The sequence below is a fragment of the Heteronotia binoei genome, chromosome 9 (assembly GCF_032191835.1).
Source record: "Heteronotia binoei isolate CCM8104 ecotype False Entrance Well chromosome 9, APGP_CSIRO_Hbin_v1, whole genome shotgun sequence".
NCBI lineage: Eukaryota > Metazoa > Chordata > Lepidosauria > Squamata > Gekkonidae > Heteronotia > Heteronotia binoei.
This window is the reverse complement of record NC_083231.1, coordinates 22,158,669-22,183,274: the sequence shown is the minus strand read 5'-3', so window position 1 is coordinate 22,183,274 and position 24,606 is coordinate 22,158,669. Positions and strand designations below refer to the sequence as shown.

General features: G+C 38.2%; 2 protein-coding genes across 3 annotated transcripts in view; one reads left to right on the top strand and one right to left on the bottom strand.

Annotated features, from left to right (window-relative positions):
• PDS5A (PDS5 cohesin associated factor A) overlaps positions 1–24,606 on the top strand; it is an 84,191-nt gene that overhangs the window by 38,485 nt on the left and 21,100 nt on the right. For both annotated transcript variants that reach the window (XM_060246265.1, XM_060246264.1), the window contains exons 3-23: positions 649–852; positions 1,026–1,112; positions 1,505–1,602; positions 3,060–3,186; positions 4,065–4,145; positions 5,100–5,240; positions 7,084–7,199; positions 7,943–8,037; positions 8,895–9,040; positions 9,643–9,794; positions 12,279–12,392; positions 12,878–12,959; positions 13,334–13,382; positions 13,475–13,614; positions 14,794–14,909; positions 15,842–15,947; positions 16,764–16,924; positions 18,943–19,066; positions 21,936–22,094; positions 22,275–22,343; positions 23,377–23,513. In XM_060246265.1, coding sequence (XP_060102248.1) covers positions 649–852; positions 1,026–1,112; positions 1,505–1,602; positions 3,060–3,186; positions 4,065–4,145; positions 5,100–5,240; positions 7,084–7,199; positions 7,943–8,037; positions 8,895–9,040; positions 9,643–9,794; positions 12,279–12,392; positions 12,878–12,959; positions 13,334–13,382; positions 13,475–13,614; positions 14,794–14,909; positions 15,842–15,947; positions 16,764–16,924; positions 18,943–19,066; positions 21,936–22,094; positions 22,275–22,343; positions 23,377–23,513 — 2,504 coding nt within the window. The remainder of the gene's footprint in view (positions 1–648; positions 853–1,025; positions 1,113–1,504; positions 1,603–3,059; positions 3,187–4,064; positions 4,146–5,099; positions 5,241–7,083; positions 7,200–7,942; positions 8,038–8,894; positions 9,041–9,642; positions 9,795–12,278; positions 12,393–12,877; positions 12,960–13,333; positions 13,383–13,474; positions 13,615–14,793; positions 14,910–15,841; positions 15,948–16,763; positions 16,925–18,942; positions 19,067–21,935; positions 22,095–22,274; positions 22,344–23,376; positions 23,514–24,606) is intronic.
• Positions 17,526–24,606, bottom strand: part of WDR19 (WD repeat domain 19) — a 370,238-nt gene continuing 363,157 nt past the window's right edge. Inside the window, exon 36 of the mRNA XM_060246267.1 lies at positions 17,526–17,539. The gene's annotated coding sequence lies outside the window, so the exon portion shown is untranslated. The remainder of the gene's footprint in view (positions 17,540–24,606) is intronic.

Here is a 24,606-nt window from a genome sequence, read left to right as displayed (position 1 = left end):
TATACAGAAAAACCAGTACATTTTTCCACATATAATTATTATTGTTTGCAAAAAAAGGCGCAGTTTTACAAGGTTCTGTCTTTGTACAGAAACTAAGCGCAGACCATATTAGATGATGTTGCATCAAGGCAAGTAGTATATAAGTCTAACAGGACTGTCTTTGAGCCTGTAGTCAAACATCAAAGGTTAGTCATTATAGGTTCCTCTTTAACACCCATGGTCTTAGGGTAGTAGATAGTGCCTATTGTCCTGTGTTTGTGTTTAAAATTGGCATTCTTCAGTTAGCACTCCATAGAATGCCCCACCTTACTTGTGTTGTCTGGAAGGATTTATTATTGAAGGTATTTTTAGCTGCTGACATATTTGCTGTTTTGACACTGCTGTTTAATATGTAGATTTTTAGGTGGAATTTAAACTGATTTTAAGCTTGTGTCTTCTGGGTTGCCTTTTGTTTGTTAACATTTCTAAATTATGCTTATTTGGTGCTATAAGGTTTTATCTTGTATATTGCTTCAAGTTGACTGAGTTGATTAAGTAAGTAATGGTGTGCCCTAAGAAAACTTGTAAAGTCAGTACTGGTTTGACTTGGTCATTGCATGTAAATTCAGAGTAAAACATTAAGAAAAAAATATTTCTTTTAATCTTTAGATGGTAGTGAAAACATTTATGGACATGGACCAGGATTCAGAAGATGAAAAACAACAATATCTCCCTCTAGCCTTGCACCTTGCATCAGAATTCTTCCTCAGGAATCCCAATAAAGATGTCCGTCTCCTTGTAGCATGTTGCCTGGCTGATATCTTTCGAATTTATGCCCCAGAAGCACCATACACTTCCCATGACAAACTCAAGGTAAAAATTATTTGCAAATAATATTCATCCATTTCAGTTGTGTTTGTATATTCAGGCAAAAGAGTAGTTTTTTTAACATTAAGAAATATTTATAATTTAATGAACATGGACTACAATATATTAAATGTTCACCTTTCAAGATGTTTTTTAAAAATCTCCTTCTTATTTTACAGGATATATTCTTGTTTATTACAAGACAGTTAAAAGGATTAGAAGATACTAAAAGCCCCCAATTTAACAGATACTTTTACTTACTAGAGGTAACTTTTTTTTACTAGATATAACTTTTTATAAATCTCTTGATGCCTTGCAATCCACAGAAATTAAATTAAGATGATATTTATGAAAGTTGCAGTTTAATATATAGTTTTTTATTCTAGTTTGTGTAAGATAGAAATAGTTATCTCTCTGATCATGGACTTATTTCAATGGTATTTTTTATCATGGACAGCACATGGTGTGTAAAGCTGTTTAAATATTATTGGAGTAGAAGAGTAAAGTGCAGGTAGCCTAAAGTTAGCAAATCAGTTTTCAATATGTTTGTGTTTTAGGCCAAACTGCTTTGAAGTTTGTGATAACAGTTAGCATCACTTACATCTGCATAGTTCTGATAAAAAAAATAATTTAATGCCTTGCTTTGTTTTTGTTTTAGAATTTAGCTTGGGTTAAATCTTATAACATCTGCTTTGAGCTGGAAGATTGCAATGAAATTTTTATTCAGCTTTTTAGGACTCTCTTTTTAGTTATCAAGTAAGTTGGATTGCTTTGAATTTTTGCATAGTTTAAACATGCAGGTTTCTTTTTTGAGGGTATGAAATAAATTCCAAATGGTTATAGAAAAATAATTGAACAGATATTTATGGGAATGGTATTGTGTACTCTTCATGTTTGTCTTAAATACTTAGAAGAACGTTTATTTTTAAACAACTTTAACAGCACTAAAAAAAAATCCTGTAAATTGCAATAAAAACTGCAGTGGTAAAATGAAAGCTACCTTCCTACTGGTTATATTCAGGGCTTTTTTGTAGCAGGAACTCCTTTGCATATTAGGCCATGCACCCCTGAGTTAACCAATTCTCCAAGAGCTTACAGGGCTCTTACAGGGCCTACTGTAAGCTCCAGGAGGATTGGCTAAGTCAGGGGTGTGTGGCCTAATATGCAAAGGAGTTCCTGCTACAAAAAAAGCCTTGGTTATGTTGGTAGTCAAGATAATTTTTATTTTGTGTCCAATGAGTCTGTTGGGGTCAAGCATGTTCAAGAAACAAATACAGGAGCAGCATCTGCAGGTTGGAAAGGCTTGGTTCTCTGTATCTTCCTTTTATTTCCTTTGCACAAAATAGACTAGCTACAGTTGGCAGGAAAGCTGGAAGAAAGAGCAAAGCCCTGTTCGTCTTTTCCAAAACAGGGATTATCAGGAGCAGAGGATGCCTTGACATTGTCTTCCAGTGCTGTCTTTGAGTATTCCCTTGTATAACCTTATGGTTTGCTTTCATGGCAAAAATGCTACTTATGAGGGTCCTGGTACATTGGAAGCAAAACCTTCCCTTTCCATCTGACTGAGTATAATTCAGTTTCTGTGTATGTGCATGTACGCGTGCTGTGTATATGCGGACAGAAATATTGTACTGCAATATATCGACATCCTTCCCCCCATAATTTGTATAAGGCATTTTGTTAATTGTTCTGCTTTTAGAGCTGATCGTATTTTGACAATGTCTTGCCCATATATTGATGGGAGGTACGATGGCTCAGTGGTAGAGCATCTGCTTGGTAAGCAGAAGGTCCCAAGTTCAATCCCTGGCATCTCCAAAAAAGGGTCCAGGTGTGAAAAACCTCAGCTTGAGACCCTGGAGAGCCGCTGTCAGTCTGAGTAGACAATACTGACTTTGATGGACCAAGGGTCTAATTCAGTATAAGGCAGCTTCATATGTCCATATGGCATGTATTGGGTGGGGGATTTTTGCTGGAATAACAAAAATGGAAGAATGTTGGTTGACCATGATGTAACCTCCTGGTCTAGGTGTTTGACCATGGGGTGGGAACTGTCTGATCAGTTGTAAAAGAGAAGAAAAATGTCACATAGTCTAATCACTTTAGTTACAGTGACAAAATTTTGAAGAATATGAAAGGACGTGCATTTTGTAAGTTAATAAAGGACTTTGCAATATTTGTTCTGTTACACTGTTCTAATCTAATTTTATTGTTAGCAATAGCCACAACCAGAAAGTACAAATGCACATGCTAGATTTGATGAGTTCTATCATCATGGAAGGCGATGGAGTGACTCAAGAACTGTTGGATTCAATTCTTATCAACCTCATCCCTGCACATAAGGTTTGCAAATAAAGACTACCACCTTCCAACATAGTTTAATTTAACTTTTATCTTGCTACTTACTTTGTCCAAAGAATTGTGTTAGCCTGTTACCCCCCTCCCTTATATTCTTTTATTGTCTCGGTGTAGTACCTGGTTGTTGGTGTGTTTCCCTAAAATGCAATTGTATATGCAGTCCTGTTGATTTGTAAGAAAGGTTTTGGAGCAGACCAAATAGGGGTGAATGCGTCTGTTTTTGTGTTTTCCTTCCTACGCATTGAATCGCCGTACATCATCTCTTGTGGAAGAAGATGGCTGGATGCACTCATACTGTAATCAAATATATGCTACATGTATCTGGCCCCTGTGGTAACCTGTGAGGACCCTTGTTATCTGTGGACGGCTGTGGCTGAGATGTGAGGGTTATGGTGAAGCATAATAGATTGGGTGTAGTGATTAGTGGCTTGCCATATGTTAATTCTTTATATGTGTGGTAGTTGACAGCTTGTGAATTAAGGGGCTTGCCAGGATAAAATCATCTTTAAATCAAAGATCTTCTTGTGAAAATATTTTTACAGCTCTCCTTGCTAGAGTAGTACAGACATTGGGTTGCAGGGAGATCCCATCTACAAATGAATGTAACGTTGTGCTGAGTTATATTTTTGCTTTCTATCTAGACTGAGAGTGTGAATGAATGTAAAGCTCTCACGCTAGCCCTGTATCAACATCAGCAGGACGTATGTTCTGCTTTACTAGAAAAATGTCTTATATTGGAAGCACTTAAGAGTTTGTGCTTTATCCCCTGTACATTACGATGTGCCTCTGTAGATACAGCCAGTGTTTTTATATTGATCATTAACAAAGGGAAGAATTTACCTATTTTTTTCTTTTTATTACAGAACCTTAATAAACAGGCATTTGATCTCTCAAAAGTCCTGTTGAAAAGAACAGTCCAGACTATTGAGTCATGTATTGCCAATGTACGTAATATATGTATTAATATGTTTTCACTTAATACTTTTTAATTTGCTTTTGGACCTATGAATGCTTAATATATTTGAGATAAGGTAGACTGAACAGACACTGTTGCTGCAACTACAGCTGCTGTAGTATTGGGATACACAGCAGAACATTGGGTTGACATATGCCCTTCTGTTGTCAGTGGGGGGCACAGCAGCCACAAAGTTTCTCTGTGTGTACATATTCAATCTTTCCCTCTCTAACACTGCTCTAGAAAGGTGGGGTGGTGGAGGGGAGAAGTGAATTCAGGTGGCATTGAACTGTCTGGAAACCCTTGCTACAGGTTGCCATTCAAGTGCCTGGACTCCTAAATGTAGTATCTATTGATACTATTTAGTGCGATTGATCACTAAAATTTGTTAGGTCATCTAAAATATAAACATGTGTGAAGATTACACTGAAAGTTCTTGTCAAGTTGGGGTGAGGCCAACAGATTAGCTACATTGAATCTGGCTGGATCCTGGTAAAACTGCTGTCTTCTGTGCTGCCCTGTAACAGCTCATCCTGGCTCCTGCCCCCACAGTTTGCTGTCTGGGAGCCAGTTTGGTGTAGTGGTTAAGTGTGTGGACTCTTATCTGGGAGAACCGGGTTTGATTCCCTACTCCTCCACTTGCACCTGCTGGAATGGCCTTGAGTCAGCCATAGCTCTGGCAGAGGTTGTCCTTGAAAGGGCAGCTGCTGTGAGAGTCCTCTCAGCCCCATCCACCTCACAGGGTGTCAGTTGTGGGGGAGGAAGATAAAGGAGATTGTGAGCCACTCTGAGATTCAGAGTGGAGGGCGGGATATAAATCCAATATCATCATTATCTTCTTCTTCCTTTAGCATAATGCTAATGACAGCTCTAATGCATAGACTCTTATTTATTAACTTTAAGGCTGAGATGTTATTATTAAACAACATCTTCTTTTTTCTAGTTTTTTAACCAGGTTCTAGTACTAGGAAAATCTTCTGTAAGTGACCTGTCAGAGCATGTATTTGATCTAATACAGGAACTTTTTGCTATTGATCCTAATTTATTATTATCCGTAATGCCACAACTCGAGTTCAAACTGAAGGTAAGGGAAAAAAATGCAGTCTTAGAATTTAATCTAAATGCATTTAATATGCAGGAAGGTCAAATGTGTGGAATTGAGGTTTTGAAGAACAAATTGTTTTACCTTGTTGCTAACGGCAATATCTATCTTTTGGTCTGCTTCCAAAGATACTTCCATGTTTAGTGGTGCTTTGAGCTTAACTTTATCAAGGAGTAGCCTCCTATAATGTGTCGTGAACCATTGATTTGTGCATATCAAAATCAGGTGGTGATAGGATGGGGGCCTCTTAAAAACAGGGTGGGGATACTTCTGTAAATTCAGTCCCTCAGGTGCTCTTGGGGCTAGATTAGACTCCTTCCCTCCGTCTTTAGCTGACACTCTGTTGTTCGGTGTTCTATCCATTCTGTACCATTTTTATTCCCTATCAAGACATGTTTTGTTCTCTTCCTCTTTTTGGGGTGGGAGGGTAAGTTTGGCATCCTATTTTTTGATACCCGAAGAGTCCCCTAAGTAGGCAAAGACTTCTGCTTATCTGTGAAATAACCCCATTGAGCAGCTTTTATAAATTTATGCAGGTTTGCTCTTGGGAGATATAGTGATATGGTATGGAGATCTTTAAAAGAAAAAAAAATTACTGGGGAAGCCCAAAGTAACTATGTAGATTTCAGCCCTTAATGACAAAATTATTAGCTCCCATTAAAGTACTAGGTCAGATTAATCAAATGTGACCAAAATTGCAATTGTCTAAGTGTTGAAGTAACATGGCAAACTTGTTAGGCTGTATCAAAACTATACAGGAATTTTGCTATGAACTAGTGTTGGGGCACTGAACGTAGTGCCTAGGTTGCTTTAATGAAAATAGTGCCCTGTTTGGGTGGGGTGCGAGGGTTCGACAAAGCAGGGTAGAAATGTTTTAACAAAACACAGTCTTTAGAAGAATTGTTAAAACAATAACACTTGTAATGTTAAAGTAACACTTGTAGTGCTTAAACTGGCAATAGGCATTATGGGTGGTCTTCCAACAAGGGACATTTGATGGTATTAGTAGGAAGAAGAATGATAGAGAGGAGAATTTAATTACCAGGTTAGAAAAATGGAGGGGGGGATTAGGAGAAGTTGGGGTATAAATGTTATTTTAACTGGACGAGTCAATATAGAGAAGACAGAAGTGAAATTGAGTTTGATCCCAATGATAATCTCTGCCGTAGAAGGCTCTTGCATTAGCAGAGAAAAGTTCCCTGCCCCTCTTGTCCAGCTGCAGCCCACTATAAGCCCCAAAATGCTTTTCCTCTGGGGACAGGAGACTCCCAGGAACAACATGAAACAGATTGAAGTTCTGTAGCAGGAGGGAAGGATTGATTTAAACCCCCCCCTCCCAACAGAAATATTCTGATCTTTTTAGTGTCATGAGGCATATCTTCATGCAGTTAGGTAAGGGCTATCTTAGAGATGTCCAGGCTAAACTGCAAGTGTGAATTGAACATGTTGCTGAAAACAGCTTTTTCTTGATGAACGATCCCTTTTTATGACTATAACATGTTGAACTTGCATCTTTTGTTGTTTTTATTGTAAAACATCTTGAGCATATTTATAGAAAAGCAGTGTAGAAATATTTTAAATAAACAAACATTTTGATGAATTGCTTCCATTATGCTGGGATTCCTAGAGCAACATTGGGAGAGAATTCTAAGCAGAATTTGTGACATAGATTCCAGAGTTGCTTTTGACTTTTCCTGTTGCTTGTTTTGGAAATTAAAAAACATAGTTCAGTGTTTGAATAGTCTTGATGTATTGGAACACTTAATAATTGTAATTGTGAGGAGTACAAATATCATTCAAAAGCTGTTTCTCCTTCCATTGATAGAGCAATGATGGAGAAGAACGTTTAGCTGTTGTTCGGCTTCTAGCTAAACTGTTTGGTTCTAAGGATTCTGATCTCGCAACACAGAACCGCCCTCTTTGGCAGTGCTTTCTTGGCCGGTGAGAAACCATACAGATGTATTTTCAGCTTAATTTGCCTTCGGAGCAATACTTTTCCTACCATTTCTGTCTCTTCTCCCACCCCCGGTACTATGTTTGTTTTTTATTTCAACCGGATTAACTTCTGCATGTTGATACCAGCTTCTGTTTTCAGACAAGCTTCTAAAAATCATGGTTTATTGGTTGTGTTCTGTTTCTGGTGATGGAAGGGTTATTCTGTTGGGGAGTGTGGTTTTTGCTGATTGCCCCTTGTGCTGTTCATGAGGATCTCTTGACCCTCAGGAACAAAACTGGGAATTTAGTAAGTTTGGTGGGATGAAGAAAAGATAAAGTTCCATCTGCTTTAAGATACAGGATTCAAGTTTTATTTTTATGTATTTATCAAATTTATATCCCGCCCTCCCCTAATAGGCTCAGTGCAGCTCACAGCAAACATAATTTTAAAAAAAAAATCAGATATACAATAAAATCATTTCTATATGCTTTATGGGATGGTAAGATAGATCAGATATTTTCTGCTGTACCCTGGATAGCCTTGTTTAGTTGTTTCAGTGCAACTTCATTTGACTTTTGTTTTAAGAATTACTGCATTCCTGTACTACAATTTTTGCTCTATTTTCACTGTGTCATAAATACACTTTGTGCTGCTCAGATGTTGGCACTTATGAAAACATACGCAGGTTATTTGTGAATTTAATATTGAATGTGCTCATAATTGCAAATTGATATTTTTCTTCATCCAGATTTAATGATATCCATGTCCCTGTGAGATTAGAAAGCGTGAAATTTGCAAGTCATTGCTTAATGAACCATCCAGATTTAGCAAAAGACCTCACTGGTAAGCTTTCTGACATTAAAAGAATTTGACAAAAGACAAAAGGGATAATTGTTTCAACAACATGCCATGATGGCCCAATAAATAAAAAAATGGCTGTGAAACATAAATGTGTCCACATTATTTTGCTTGAACATCGAAAGAGTCATTGAAGGCAGATTTTCATACAAGAATAGAAGCCAGTGTGGTGGTGCTGATAGATTGCATTAGAACATAAGAGAAGCCATGTTGGATCAGGCCAATGGCCCATCCAGTCCAACACTCTGTGTCACACAGTGGCCAAAAAAATTATACACACACACACACATATATATATATATATACACACACACTGTGGCTAATAGCCACTGATGGACCTCTGCTCCATATTTTTATCTAACCCCCTCTTGAAGCTGGCTATGCTTGTAGCTGACCTCCTGTGGCAGTGAATTCCACATGTTAATCACTCTTTGGGTGAAGAAGTACTTCCTTTTATCCATTTTATCCCAACTGCTCAGCAATTTCATCGAATGCCCACGAGTTCTTGTATTGCGAGAAAGGGAGAAAAGTACTTCTGAAACTTAAGTATCTTAAGCCATTTCTAATTCTTCTGATATTTTCATTTTAATGCAAAGCCTGATGAGTTCAACAAACCTATTCAGGTTGTTTTACCTGTCAGTTATTGACAACTCCTTCTGAAATGCATGTATTGGGAGATAGTCTCATTGCCTTGAAAGTTGCTTCAGAATAAGTGTGTGAAGGATTGTGGGTAAACAGTTTTAGTATTGCTGAAATTATTGTTCTTTTTAGTGGCAAGCAAACTGCGTGAATTTCTTGTATCTTTCAATACAGTTTATTAACAATGTTTTTTTTTTTAACAGAGTACTTAAAAGTTAGATCACATGATCCAGAAGAAGCCATTCGACATGATGTCATTGTTACAATAATAACTGCTGGCAAAAGGGATCTTTCTTTAGTCAATGATCAGCTACTTGGCTTTGTGAGAGAGAGAACACTGGACAAGAGGGTAAAAACAAATGAAACCGGTCTCCTTGCTGTTATGTATACAGAGACAAAGCTACCTTTCCAATGCTTTGAGACAGTATAGCTTTCCCTCTCCTGCTGTAGGTCCCCAGGCCCTTTGAATTGGTGCCCCTCCTGCCAAAAAAAAAAGCTCAGGGCACCCAAAAGAAGAGTAGTGGTTTAAAATGGGGGGGGGGGTCTACACTGATAGGAAGGAATCTGACCATCTCCCCCTCTCTTCTCTGGCAGAAGAAGCATCTTTATGCCTGCAGAGAAGATTAGTTGAATGATTAAAAGTTCTTTTTTTCTGTCTTTACTACATTTCTAGTCTGCATTTTAATCAAAAGATGCCCAGAATATTGTCGTTTACTCCTGACTCTTTTTTTCTCCCTCAAGACATCAAAACTGAAGGGTCCTACTGTTATGACTACTGGGGGAAAGTAAAATACCTTGGGGCTTTATGGTTCTATATCTCAGAAAAAGAACCACTATAGTAATTTCTTACCTCAGCATTTGAGACATATTATAATTGCTAACTTTATAAGTAAAAGTGTTTGTGGTGGTGGTGGTGAGGATGATGATGATACGTGTTGTCCTGTTTCTAAGTGGCGTGTAAGGAAAGAAGCCATGATGGGACTTGCTCAGCTATACAAGAAATATTGTCTTCATGCTGAAGCTGGGAAGGATGCAGCAGAGAAAGTGAGCTGGATAAAGGATAAGCTTTTGCACATATATTATCAAAATAGCATCGACGACAAGTGAGTCAATCTAGGCCACTTTCCTGAAATGTAACTGTGTTATGTGGCTGCTCCAGAAAAGCCAATGGGGAGAAAATGCATTGATTGTGGTTTCAGAAAATGTGCTGCAGCACAGCAGTATGTCTCAATAGCAGCAGAGTGGACTGAATAATAATTACAATGTATGCCTCTGCCATTTTATGCTGTACAGGTAACTCCATGGATTCTCTGATTTATCCCTGTATCAGTGATAATTTAATCCAGGAAAGGAACAGTTTTAGTGGGAACCTCCCTGCTCAAGCTGTAAGATTCTTGCACTTTGCAACTTTAGAGTAGGAAAACTTTTGCGTTCCATCACAAGGCCGTGTCTGCCTCTCAATACAACTCAAGGGCTTTTGGTTCCTTCTATGCTTCCAACGAATGTCTACAAGTCATCAGTGTCAGCAAAAATCATGTAGTTGGAACCTCTGCAGGGACTCATCAGTTTACTCAAGGACCTGAGTTCCCTCTTCCCTTCTCTCTTGCAGTTGTTCCAGAGAAGCGGTTTGGGAACCAGATTTAGCCTAATTTCTCTGATTCAAGATACAGAGAGACCTGAGGAAGGTTAAAATATTCTAAGAGGCTTTGCCAGAATACCAGCCTGCCTTTGTTGTAGAGTCTGGATGAGGAAATAAAGAACGTAAGAGGAGCCATGTTGGATCAGGCCAAAGACCCATCCAGTCCAACACTCTGTGTCACACAGTGGCCAAAAAAACCAGGTGCTATCAGGAAGTCCATCAGTGGGGCCAGGACATTAGAAGCCCTCAAACTGTTGCCCCTCCCAAGACGTTTTGATTTCTTTGACTTCATGTCATCTGTCTTGGCTACCCCACTTCTTCAACACCAAAGCATTCCAGATAGCCCTTATAATGTAATTTGAATGTATTTAAATCTGTCCAGCTTGTATTACCAGAGTGCATTGAGTGGTACCACTTTTCAGCCAAGGGCAGCACATTCTGTCAGTGGAAGAGCATCTAGTGCTGGCACGAAGCACCTCTCATTGGTGGAATACACTACCCATAGAAGAGTGTGATGCAGCTCATTGGACTGGATCCCGTCTAAATCTTCTAATGGCAGAATTAGACTTTCTTGCCTCTTTCCTCCCAATCAACTGCATGCCACTGACCTCCACTAAGTGCTGCCCCGGGAGCATAGGAGGAACCTAAGGAGTAATGTGAAGGGAGGTCTGCAGCTGGAGGGAGGAATTAATTGAAATTGCCAGTTTGATCTGGATCCAAGCGATTGTGTTGAATCCTTGGACTTCCTCTGCCGAGAGCAGTCTTCTGACAGGAAGTTCTTCTTTCGACAGAAGACTCACCTCATCCAGTTTGTTGGATTGAGGTTTGGCATAGAATTCTGGACAAAAGCCTGTATAGTTCAGTAAATGTTGAGTTCAAATCCCAGTGAAAATGCTAGACTTATGGGTAGCACACAAAATCTAGCCAGAAAATTGGTGCTTTATCTTAACAATGAAAGTAACATAACTGTAAATTAGATTGATCAAGAAAACCAGGGTTATAACATATTCTAAATACAGTCAGCTTCTGATTTTGCGGTGAAATAGTTTGAGCAATGACTTCTTAGACTTTACAAACTAGTTTATGCTTAATTACTGTGGTTCATTCATGGTCAGAACCTAAGGAGTCTGCTCATTCATTAGAGCTCTCTTAAGTTTTCCATTCCAAACACTGTTCATTGTTCTACATCACAGGCTCCTGTAGAGAGTTTTCTAACTTTAAATAGCTATTGAAGTTGGTACAAGAACCTGTGGTCTAAGTGATAGTTTCAGAAAGCATGGAAATTGTGCAGAATAAAGCATGGCCACTTGTCTCACTGGGTTGTAATTTGAAGAAATCAAACAATCTCCTGTGCTAGTTTTTCCCTTTAATGAAAAAAAATCATATCCTTGACTTTGGATTCCCCCCCCCCTTTCGTTTTTAGTATTTTGGATAGCAAGGGATGCTAGATAATGCAATTAGAGCATTCCAGTTATCTTACTAGTATGGATGGCATTTGATGTTCTGTATTCAGCAGCAGAGAAAGATTTTCTGTGTGCAAATGGGAGTGTGGTGGAACATAATTAAAAATGGGAAGATATGAATAGTTAGGAAACATAATCACTCAAGATGTTGGCTTATTTTACAGGCTTTTTAATGTTGCCTTATGACGAGTACTGAATATTCACTATAATATTTTAATGAGTACTGAGGAGTGAGTTGCCAGTTGACGTGGCAACTGTTCCCTTACCTGCATTTAGGAAAGTCTATGACATGCTTTTTGGACGAAGGATTTTTTGTTTATTTTTATTGTTGTCTCTGTTTTGCAAACGTAGTTTTAGGCTATTTGTTACTGTTGACCTGATTTGTGTTAAAATTTATTGTACAGATACATACCATTCTGAATTGCCTTAGGTGCACTCTTTGGGGACAGGTGGTCCAAAGCAATTTAATTTTTTTTCTTTTGCAGGTTACTAGTGGAAAAAATTTTTGCTCAGTATCTTGTTCCTCATAATTTGGAAACCGAAGAAAGGATGAAATGCTTATACTATTTGTATGCTAGTTTGGATCCAAATGCTGTTAAGTGAGTGTGCTTTGGAGACACAACTGCTCAAGCTTTTACGTGGGGTTGAAAATTTGAATGTCCTACATATTATGCTTTTTAAACAGATATTGTCTTATAGTTGATAATGGTGCTGGATTTGTAATGGGGAAAGTGGACTTTTCAGATAGATCTTGGAATTCAACTTCAGTGAGTGGCTTGACCCTAAATACCTCTGAAATTAGTTCAGTGTTAATGTCCCCCCCTTTTGCAGGATGTGTGTGTGGGGGGGGACAGCCAGGATAAGAATTAACTAGTGGGTGGGGGAGAAATCTGGGTTTATATGAATGATTACTTATGTCTGAACATTTAAGTTTATCATTTATTTTTGTTTTTAAATTAGACTGTTGAAAGGGGGTAGTGGGTCCAGCAAGAGAAGTGGTCCAGTTATACAGTAGGCACAGTGATTTCATGTGGCCTAACATTGATTTTATTCAACGCTTTTTTCCCATTTCTCATATGTCTAGGGCACTTAATGAGATGTGGAAGTGCCAGAACATGCTGAGGAGTCACATGCGGGAGTTACTGGATTTGCATAAGCAGCCCACTGTACGGTTTTAGAAAATCTAAATTGCTTTATTTTGTTTGTCTTTCCAGATGCTCATGTTATATTTGTTCTACTAAAAGATTGTTCTTAGAATAACCATCTGTTTAGAGCTTATTAATTTATTAATAGAATTTAAATGAGACAGTCATCAGCAGTCTGACATGTCACCTCTTTCCTGTTGGGCAGCAGTATTTGCAATATAAAATAGGACCCTTCCAAGAACAGAGAGCAGTTGGGTTTGGACATTGCCGCATATTTGCATCGAATCATAGTTATTTACCGCCTGAAATACGATCACTTGCAGTAGTAGATGCAGAGCAAGTGAGCATGCTGCATATAGCCTGTTCATACTCACTTTTAACCTCTTTCTCTTCAGTCAGAGACCAACAGTGCCGCTATGTTTGGGAAGCTGATGACCATAGCAAGTAAGACCTGTGGATCAGTATAACATGTTTCAATACAGCTTTAGAAGCTGTTGCTGAAACTTTAAAAACTTTTTCATGTTTTAATTCTGTAGAAAATCTTCCCGATCCAGGGAAAGCGCAGGATTTTGTAAAGAAATTCAATCAAGTGCTTGGCGATGACGAGAAGCTTCGTTCTCAGCTTGAGCTGTTGATCAGCCCTTCGTGTTCCTGTAAGCAGGCAGACGTCTGTGTGGTAAGCACTGATGGTTTTCTTAAAAAAAAAAAAAGATGCATATCAGATCTCCTTTGGTACGTTTCCAGGAGAATATGGACACATAGTGCAAATTTGATGCATTGACATTGTAAGCATGTTTACCCAGAAATAAATCCTTGTGATTTCAGTAAGACTTGCTAGTAGTGAGCCATTGCAGACTGTAGCATCTCATAGAATTCTCCATTGCGGCATGTTTAACTATAGCATACGTCACAGTTTGGTACTGTTTTCATATAAGCCACAGATGTTTTAACACAGTGATTGATAAAGGAGCACCAGTACATTGATGCCATTTTCCCGTCCATCGCCCCATTTGTATTCCTTTCTATATGGGATCTGTATACATACCTTGTATCTGCATCGAGCAGTTGCTGTTATTGAAAAGGCTGAGAGGGTTGGTGCAAACAAGAGCTCTCAGCATTTGTCAAGTGCCCAAAGATCTGGACACCCTCAAAAGAAACAATTATAGGTGCTTGGACTTGGATGGCTAATGCTCTCAGACATCTTGAGAATTAATCCAGTGTTAACATTTATTTTAAAATCATTCAACTATCAAAGATGCTTGTCAGTTGTGAGGTATACAAGCACACAGAGAGCCTTTTTTTGTCAAAATGTGTAGTAGAATTTTTTTTTTTAAAGTTTGTCAGATCAGCTAAGGTGTGTTTGTTCTATGCTGTTTTGTTGGTCCCCTTTGTAACTGAGCAGCCATAAAGGGTTTTTTTTTAAAGCATAACATAGAGCAATTTTTCTTGGTGGCATGTTCTACAGTATCTGTTAATATCCAAAACAGTTGTTTAAATCTGTGCTTGTGTATCTGGATTTTTACAGATAGTGGAATTAAGATAAAAAGGAAGATATGCAATGTAAAATGTAGGAGGGAGGGCAGAGTAAAAAATGAGAAGGTGCTAAAGGAGATAACTTTGTGATAAAATGTTAAAATAAAGCAACCAAATTGTGCCTGTTGTATCTAGTTCACATATTAATGAAGATTGGTAGAAATCCAATTCTGTTCTGCTTTTTAAAAATTCTTATTAGCCACATCCTGTGAATTTTATCAAAGTGAGATGTTTGCTTGCTTTGTTTTGTTAGTCAGAGTACCACTTATGCATGTTTTAGTTGTCAATTTCAACCAGCCTGTTCTTTAACCCTTTTATTCAGAGGGAGATTGCACGAAAACTTGCTAACCCTAAACAGCCAACCAATCCTTTCCTGGAGATGGTTAAATTTCTTTTGGAAAGAATTGCCCCTGTTCACATCGACTCAGAAGCCATCAGGTAAAGCTGACTGAGTACTAGTGTAGTAGTTTCTGAAACACAAAACTACTCTTATATGGGGGAGGTGAGGCCCACAGACATAGAGCTTGAGTGCTATTATTAGTATCTTTGTTCCTGTTACACATATTGACAAGCTGCTGGAATACAGTTAAATTCAGTCAGTTCATTAATTTTTTACACAATCTCATGTTGAAAGAAGGAAAAAAATATGGTTACTCTTTAAAATTTGAAAGAAGAAAAAATTATTTCTTGTTAAGGACAAAATTTACAAAAATTATTTCTTATTTAATACAAAATGTAGTAAGCCAAGATTTTAAAAAATCTAAATGTGGCTTTGGCTTAATGATATGTTCTAGTCAATTGGTATAAAAGCAATAGTAGGGAGGCCAGACTGTGTTCTACACAGGCTAGGGCCTTCTCAGTGGCAGCACCACAAATGTGGAATGCCCTCCTGGAGGCCATAAGGGCCCTGCGGGACCTTTCCCAGTTCCGCAAGGCCTGCAAAACCGAATTATTTCGACAGGCCTTCAACACCTAACCGGGAGAGGACTGCCACCCTGCACCACTGAGGAATTATGATCATTATAGGATCACTGTCAGAAGAAAGAAAGATCCCGCCTATACTGAAGTTAAACAGCACCATAAAATGTTTTAAAATTGTTTTATTGTTTTAAAATTGTAATTGTAGATGTTTCGACTGATTGTTAGCCGCCCTGAGTCTGCTTGCAGAGGGGGTGGGATAAAAGTCTAAAGAGATGATAGATAGATAGATAGATAGATAGATAGATAGATAGATAGATAGATAGATAGATAGATAGATAGATAGATAGATAGATAGATAGATAGATAGATAGATCCTGTTCTTTGTAATATATAAGCCATGACTATTGACATATTGATCATAAACATAATCTTTTTAATTCTTATTTTAGTGCATTAGTCAAGTTGATGAATAAGTCCATAGAAGGAACAGCTGATGATGAAGAGGAGGGCGTAAGCCCTGATGCAGCTATTCGTTCTGGGCTTGAACTTCTCAAGGTACTGTTCATATAGTCAGTATTGCTTCTAAATTATTTGCTCACTGAGCCATTTCAGAGCACTGCTTCCAACAATTTTAACAAAGATTTCAGATATTGTTACACTGGAAGAAAATTACAGGAAGAACCAGTCATCCTTTTTGTTTCTCCATATAGAGATTAATAAATCGGTTTGTATGTGGTTTGAGGTACAATTGAATTACCTTGCATGAGGCAGCATAGGTCAGTGCTTGGGTCATAGAGGCAGAGCCACATATAATGCCTATTTTGAAGAGCACACACATTTCAAAAATGCTGAGAAGCTGGCGATACTAGCTCAGTGCAGTGGGGATAAGAAATGGTTGTTGAAGTGAAGCTTTGAGAGAGGCAGAAGCCCAGCTGAATGCAATGAAAAAAACTCATGAGGACATAGAAATAAATATTTTAATGCCTTCCCCCCAGACCACCTGTGTGATATAAGTATTTATAGAAATGCCTTTTTAATTTTAAAAGCTTCAGTCACCTTTAATGGCATAATACATGTGATTTTCTTCATTTCAGAAGTGCTTTTCCATTTGACTTGGGGGTATAAATAAAAGTCAAGAGGTGATTTGCTCAGTATTGCTAAGGAGAGAGCAACATGGGGAGGTACCTGCCACCATGTTTTCTGCTTCCATGAGATCAAACATTCCCACCCCAGGGTTTTATTAGGATTTTTCAAGTGATTTTCCTCATGTTAGTCAAGTTCAAGTGAAAAATAAATGTGCATAATTTGCCCTGCTTCAAAAATACTGACTACCTGCATTAAAATGCTTTTTGGTTTGATGTATATCCACAGGTTTTGTCTTTCACGCATCCTACCTCGTTCCACTCTGCAGAGACCTATGAATCACTGCTGCAGTGCCTCAGGATGGAAGATGATAAGGTAGCAGAGGCAGCCATTCAAATATTCAGAAACACGGGCCACAAAATAGAAACAGATCTGCCACAGATAAGATCGTGAGTACCTTCCTCCACTTGCCAAAAACACTTTTAACACCGTTTACTTTAGTCTTTATTTGATTTAGTATTTGCACCAGAGCCAGTTTGGTGTAGTGGTTAAGTGCATGGACTCTTATCTGGGAGAACTGGGTTTGATTCCCCACTCCTCCACTTGCAGCTGCTGGAATGGCCTTGGATCAGCCATAGCTCTCACAGAGGTTATCTTTGAAAGGGCAGCTGCTGTGAGAGCTCTCTCAGCCCCACCTACCTCACAGGGTGTCTGTTGTGGGGAAAGAAGATAAAACGAGATTGGAAGCCGCTCTGAGACTCTGATTCAGAGAGAGAAGGGCAGGGTATAAATCTGCAGTCTTCTTCTTTTTCTTGCTGGTGCAACTCATTGCCTATTACTTATGGTTTTGGTTGTCCTCTGAATGTGTTTCTTGCACTATCTTAAGAAATAATAATTACTGCTGTTTCTAGTTACATTTCTGCCACTGTTTTTTCACTGGTTAGTTTAATTGAATTTTATTTTTCTATGGCTATTTTAAATTCCTAAACTGATTTGAACATGGAGAAAAGTGGGATATAAATATTTTTAAAACCAGTGCTGCGTATCAGTTGTTGCATCATTAACTGGTAAATAAGGTTTGCAAAACAGTTCTGGATGTCTTCTAGATCCATCATTAAAGATTTGTTGGGTTATAGTCTGACCAGGATGTGATAAAAATGGCAAGTTTGAAAGATGTCAAACTTAATGTAGATAAAATGTCCATAATGGAGTTTTGCCATAATAAGAAAGGATATAATGACATTCCTTTAGGAAAACTTAAATATAAAGAGACAGTTTTTAACTCTATGCATATTTCTCAAAAAGGAAATGAAAGATATAATTTTAAATATTTTCACTATAATCTTAAAGAAGATTAAGGCAGATCTTTTGATGTGTACAGACTCAGATTTTTCCTTATTAAAAGAGAATCAGTGCAGCCAAAACAACATTTAACTAGAAAAGCATTTCTTATGTTATACATTGATTTTAATTGCAGATATGAACTTAGTGACAAATTATGTTAATGAAACTGGGTGAAGCAAAAAGCCAAGAATCAAAAACTGAACGCAGTGTGGTATGTGGATGGGAAACCATGGGTCTACTAGATGTTCACTTAGAGTATCATCAGAACTCTCACTGTTCTGGTGGATAAGTGACATTATGATTAGTCCTTAACAGCAGTTGTATACAAAGCTTCCTCAGCATTTGTTAATTTGGATGAAGAAAATAAAATATCCTGAAGAAAACAAGTGTTTTGAATCTGTACTTAGATCTATGGCTGATGATCTTTTTCTGCGGCCATCCTATGAGTCCCAAAGAGCTGATACTGGGGGTCAGTTGCACCTCGAAGACACAGTGCAGCAAAGCACTGGGGACTGCTGTGAGGGTGGAGAATTATCCAAAATTCCTCAGTTGTGCAGCTGGAAATCTTACTCTACCTGCACAGCACTTCCTTGGCCCCCAAGATCCAATTCATGGACTAGCGTGGTTACCAGAGATTGCCTCTTGCCTCCAAGATATAACTGTAACCCTGATGAAGTTGGAAAGGTTCAGTATGGGAAAAATGGAAAGGTTTGAATCCTAAATTACTGTTCCATCAGCTGAATAATAGTTCCACCAACAGAAACGGATTTTCTGTGGGTGTAGAGGAGTGGGTGATTAACCCTTCCTAATTGCAGACCCACACTGTTCCTGGGGGCCCACTGACCCACAGGAGCACAGTTTATGGGGAGGATGACACAGAGGGTTGCAGTTGAATGGGGTGGGGGAAGAAGTTGCTTTCCTTTAACATCACTCTACTTGTGCTACTTATGGATCAGTGCAAATAGTCTGATGCCTCTGAACTACCTTTCCGCAGAAGAAAATATTTTTTTCCTAATCTGCTATTTTATATAACAGAGATTGCTAGAATGTTTCCAATTCATGCAAATATTACAGGAATGTATTTTTTGCTATAATTTCTCTTTTTTGTGTTGAATCTATGGAGAACCCTAATCCCTATTTTGCATCAGAAAGCAAAGAGAGGAACACCTCACCAAGCAAAACAAGCTGTTCACTGCATACATGCCATATTTTCAAATAAAGAAGTGCAGCTTGCACAGATCTTTGAGGTAGGCATGTGTTGTTTGTTATATATAAGCGATGGAAGAATGAGGTCCTAATTACAGTGCTGTAGGCCATAGTGAAGGTCTTCATAAATACTTAATGTTGTACCGTTTGCAGTGGTGTTCGATGCACTACCATTGAACAGTATTTTGAAGTAGCAGGTTTTAATCAGCAGATTCATCTCCTAAGGCTTTTAATTGTTTGATAGGTAGACTGAAAATTGGAAGCAAATTTTTCTAAGATATTTTGGTTATCATCTGCTATTATATGTGGACATGGAGAAGAAATATTTAAAATGTCCTGCACTTGTACTAATGAATGGTAGTTGTAGTTTATTAAAATAGAAGAGATCTGCCACTTACTGTCATATAAAGACATTTGTGTAGAGGTTTCAATAACATGTAAGTTAAATAGGTCAGTTGAGATACAGGTAACTGTCTAAAAATACTTTAAGCTCTTGACAGGCCTAAATTTCTCTGTGTGATTTTTGTCAAGTACATGAAATTGTCATTGTTCTCCACCAGTCTTGGGATGCATATAGATGGAGTGGATGCTGTTTCTGACATCTTGTGGTAGAAAAACTGACGATTGTGTGTCACCACTTTTTACTCATTTTGGGCTGGTTTCAAAATGTTACTTTTTTTTAAGTGTTTGACTCCTTGAGGCCATTCTGAAATGGTCAAGCCAGTTGTTTTCAGTCTGCTTCTCAGTTTGTATCTTTACCCATGATTTCAAGGGCGGGGGGGATAGTCAAGGACACAATACCGAATCGTAATGCCAGAACCAGCTTCTCGGTCTGAGCAGTTCATCCCTTTCCAGGTTTTAAACTGAAAGAAAATGTTCATTAATTTGATCCATTCATTTTTCAAACAAAGCAAGGTTTTCAGTTTAGTTTACCTACGTGCTATTCTGGTGTAGTTCATTCGCTTTGTTTGTAACAGAACACTAGAGATCATAATTTAATTAGGTATGTACATTCAAGACACAGTTCTGATTTGAACACATGCAGAACTCAAGCCTCTTCACCTGGTGCTCAAAATTGACAGGAAAAAATTGTAAAATGTACCGTAATTTGATAGCTCCCTTGAGCCCTGAGAGATCATAAGCTTAATTTCTACATTTACAACATTATTTTCTGAGCATCTGCGTGAGCAGTAAGAGATCCAATGTTTCCGATGTAATTTTCTGATCTGAAGCTTTTGACATGTGCCATGTTCATAGGGGAAAGACACAAGAGATGAAATAGATTGTAATGTAATATCTGAAGCAAGGCTTTCAAAATATCTTGCATCACTTAATTGTATTGTATTTTTATCCTACCCATTCTTCAAAGAGCTGGAAAGAATTCTATAAATAGGCTTGTTACCTTCCTTTGAATCCACATTTTCCTTCTTGGGCAAAAAGTTGCTTGTGAATGTCAGAGCTCTTTGGAGCAGCCCTGGAAGAAGGGCCTGCAAGTGGGCAGACAAAGAAAGCTGGCAGATGCATGCCACTGTGTGGGTATGGAAACTCTTTAGATCCCAGCTGCTATTATTTTTATAGCTGGTTTTCCTGACACAGGCAGAAATATTTTTTCCAGCAAAACTAAAGAGAAATTATTCTTGTCCTTACATTAAGAACATAATAGAAGCCATGTTAGATCAGGCCAATGGCCCATCCAGTCCAACATTCTGTGTCACACAGCGGCCAAATACACACACACACACACACACACTGTGGCTAATAGCCACTGATGGACCTCTGCTCCATAATTTTATCTGACCCCCTCTTGAAGGTGGCCATGCTTGTGGCCGCCACCACCTCCTGTGGCAGTGAATTCCACATGTTAATCACCCTTTGGGTGAAGAAGTACTTCCTTTTATCCGTTTTACATTAGATTGGAAATGCAAAATGTATAATGTCGCTTCAGATTTAAGTAAAACATATCTGTCTCAACTATATATGTAAACATTATCAATTGTCTCTCAAACACAGCCAACTCAAAAATGTCTTAAGAACATAAGAGAAGCCATGTTGGATCATGCCAATGGCCCATCCAGTCCAACACTCTGTGTCACACAGTGCCCCCTCCAAGCACCAAGAATACAGAGCATCACTGCCCCAGACAGAAAGTTCCATCAATATGCTGTGGCTAATAGCCACTGATGGATGTCTGCTCCATATGTTTATCCAGTCCCCTCTTGAAGCTGTCTATGTTGGCAGCTGTCACCACCAACTGTGGCAGTGAATTCCATGTATTAATCACCCTTTGGGTGAAGGACTTCCTTTTATCAGTTCTAACCCAACTGCTCAGCAATTTCATTGAATGTCCACGAGTTCTTGTATTGTGAGAGAGAAAAGTACTTCTTTACCTTCTTTATCCCATGCATAATCGTGTAAACCTCTATTATGTCACCCTCAGTCGACGTTTCTCCAAGCTAAAGAACCCCAAGCATTTTAACCTTTTTTAATAGGTAAAGTGTTCCAACCCTTGAATCATTCTAGTTGCCTTTTTCTGTACTTTTTCCAATACTATAATATATTTTTTGAGGTGTGGTGACCAGAATTGTACACAGTACTCCAAATGAGGCCACGCCATCTGAAAGATGCTTGGATTTTGAGGAACGTTAAAAGAGTATTACTAGAGGCTGGTCACTGAAGATTGTTTAGTGACCACAGGGAGGAGTCACTCACCTAGATATAAAGCGATTAATTAAAATGATTAATTTTTAGGCCAAATTAGTATGTTGCAGTAAGTCTCAAAGTAATTAGGAGGCTAAATCTGTATTGTGTTCTGGGTCCTGCAGCTAATACTTTGTAAAAGAATTACATTGTTTAGAGGTATACATCTGTTAATGCACAGTAGAATTATTAATGGTTCTTTCCCCCTCCTAGCCTCTAAGTAGAAGTTTGAATGCTGATGTTCCAGAACAGCTGATAACTCCATTAGTTTCTTTGGGACACATTTCCATGTTAGCACCGGACCAGTTTGCATCACCAATGAAATCCGTAGTTGCAAATTTCATCGTAAAAGATCTCCTGATGAACGACAGGGTAAGGTTTTATATAATAAAAGCTGAAATTATATGCTGGTAATGAAGAGCTTTATATAAATATCTGATATGATTAGGAGCCTGTGGGGAGGCAAACAAAATTTAAAAACCTCTTCTAAATCAAGACATTTTATTTATTTTTCACTTGAGTCAGCTTTTAATCTTGCATAAATATCTGCAGTCTACAGGTGAGAAAAATGGAAAATTGTGGTCCCCAGATGAAGAGGTTTCTCCAGAGGTTCTAGCAAAGGTAAGTTAAGGTTTCTTTAATGTATGATAAGTTGAAATTTCCTACAACAAACACATAATAGTATTAAGGCTTTTCACTATCAAGAGGAGCAGTCTGGTTTGATCTCTCTTAATATTGCAATCTTCAAAGAAGTTCATTTACAGTGAAGGAGCTCAGTGGCTATATTCCATTGACCATAGAGTCTTGCAAGACCTTGATGTTCTCTTCTTCTGTCTTATGTAGGCTGTAGGTTGAAGACGTCTCAGTTATGAGGAGCCACAGTTTGTTGCAGCTTCTATATTGAGAGTTTTATTAAATTGTGGTTTGCTTCCTGTTTGCAAATCAGAATTCTAAACTGCTATTAAACTGTAGTTTATAGTCCTAGTTGACTGACAAGAAACAAACTATTTTGTTAAGGAGACTGATTTGAAGAGCATAAGAAATAGTTCTAAAGCAGATGCAGTGTGGGAAGGGGAGAGTGCATGCAAGACTGCTTCATTTGATGAGGTCTGAATGCAGCTACTATTTCCAAATTTAAAAAAAAGTTTGCTTTCTATATTCTGACCAATCATATTTATATTAAATGCTGTTAAGATTTCTGTTGACCAGATTTTTTGCCCAAGTTTGGTAATATCTGCTCTGTTCAACTAATACATGTGCTGTTCGTCTTCTCTAGGAAATAGTGCTGTTCAGTTTTAATTGCTATTTTTGTTAAACTTTATATATTGAGAACATAAAAATGCATTGTTGCTCTAAACTTCAAACAGCTGCTTCTTCAGCTGAATTTTTTAAAAAAGAACTAAATGGATCTGTACCAAACCTTTGAATTCATCATTTTTCATTAGGGTTTTTTTAAGTGAGTATTCAGGTAGACATACAACCACTAGTGAATTCCCAGTACTTTGTGCAATGTGTCTGGCTTTTCCTGTTCTGAAACTAATTATAAATTAATATTCTCTTCAACCGGTTGCTAAAATTTCTGTACATAAATTCACAGGCTAATCTAATTTGATATTATTAGCTGCATCACACTGACTTATTAATTGGTTAATAGGTTCAAGCAATTAAACTTTTGGTACGATGGTTGTTGGGTATGAAAAATAATCAGTCAAAATCTGCAAATTCAACCCTCCGGTTATTATCAGCTATGTTGGTCAGTGAGGGAGATTTGACAGAACAGAGGAGAATCAGGTAAGGCTCATTCAAAGTTGCCTTTTGCTTGTTCTAGAAAGTCTTCTGTTTTGTTTTTCAAATTGCAATTATGCTTTCTAAGAGCTTAAACACCTAAGGTTACAAAGCTCAGAGAAAATAATTACAAATGTTGATCAGCAGATTATTTCTGAAGTTTTATGAAAGGTTCAAGTTTTATGCGATAGCACCACATCAGTCTTCCATCCTTCAGATGTTTGCATTCTGTTAGCCATTTTCACAGGTTGTCAGACCTTTTAAATCAGTTTCTTCACTTAAAGGTTTTTGGCCCACGTCACTTTTTAGCTATAAATGGGGGAACGTCCACATTTAAAGGTACTAATCCTCAGAATCCCTGAGCCAGGAGGCGATATGAGGGAAAGGCTGTGGTGTCTTTGCCCTGTTGGCCGTCTAGAGGAACTCGCTGGCTACTGTGTGATACAGGCTGCTGGACTAGATGGGCTGTTGGCCTAATTCAGCAGGGATCTTCTTATAAGCAAAGAATATTGCATCTATGGTCAGTGGTTGTTTGTCATTACTAAGAGAAAGGCTGTGGCATTTGCCTGACCTTTGTGAAAAACATATCCAGGAAAAAGTAGTGCATTTAAACTAATTTTTGAGCTTTGCTTTTAAATAAGCTGAGTTGCGTGCTTTACATCTTTCAGAGTATTCATTGGTGTTTGAGACTGGGAAGAGGGCATGTGTGAGTGAGCTGGCACATTTCCTCCTAGATACAAATAATTGCCACTTAAGTATAAATTCTTAATCCCTGCAGCACCGCCCCCAAAAAGTACAGTCTTAAGAGATGTATTGATCAAATAGAAGCTTTGTATTCCTACTTCTAACAGGTGTGTGAGAGTTTTGCCACCTGCAGTTGCTGTGACATCTATAGAGCATACCAGATCTCATGGCTTGGGATCCTACTGTTTTGGGTCAGTGTTCAGGGTGGTGATTAGTTTTTTTTTAAGAGGCGTATGACACTGTGACAAATGTCTTGACATAAAGATTAGCCCTCATTGCTGGATAGCTGTCCTTCTAAGGGAACTGCTTGGCCTTTACCCCCCTAAGGAGGCTGCTTCCCATGACCAAGTACCTC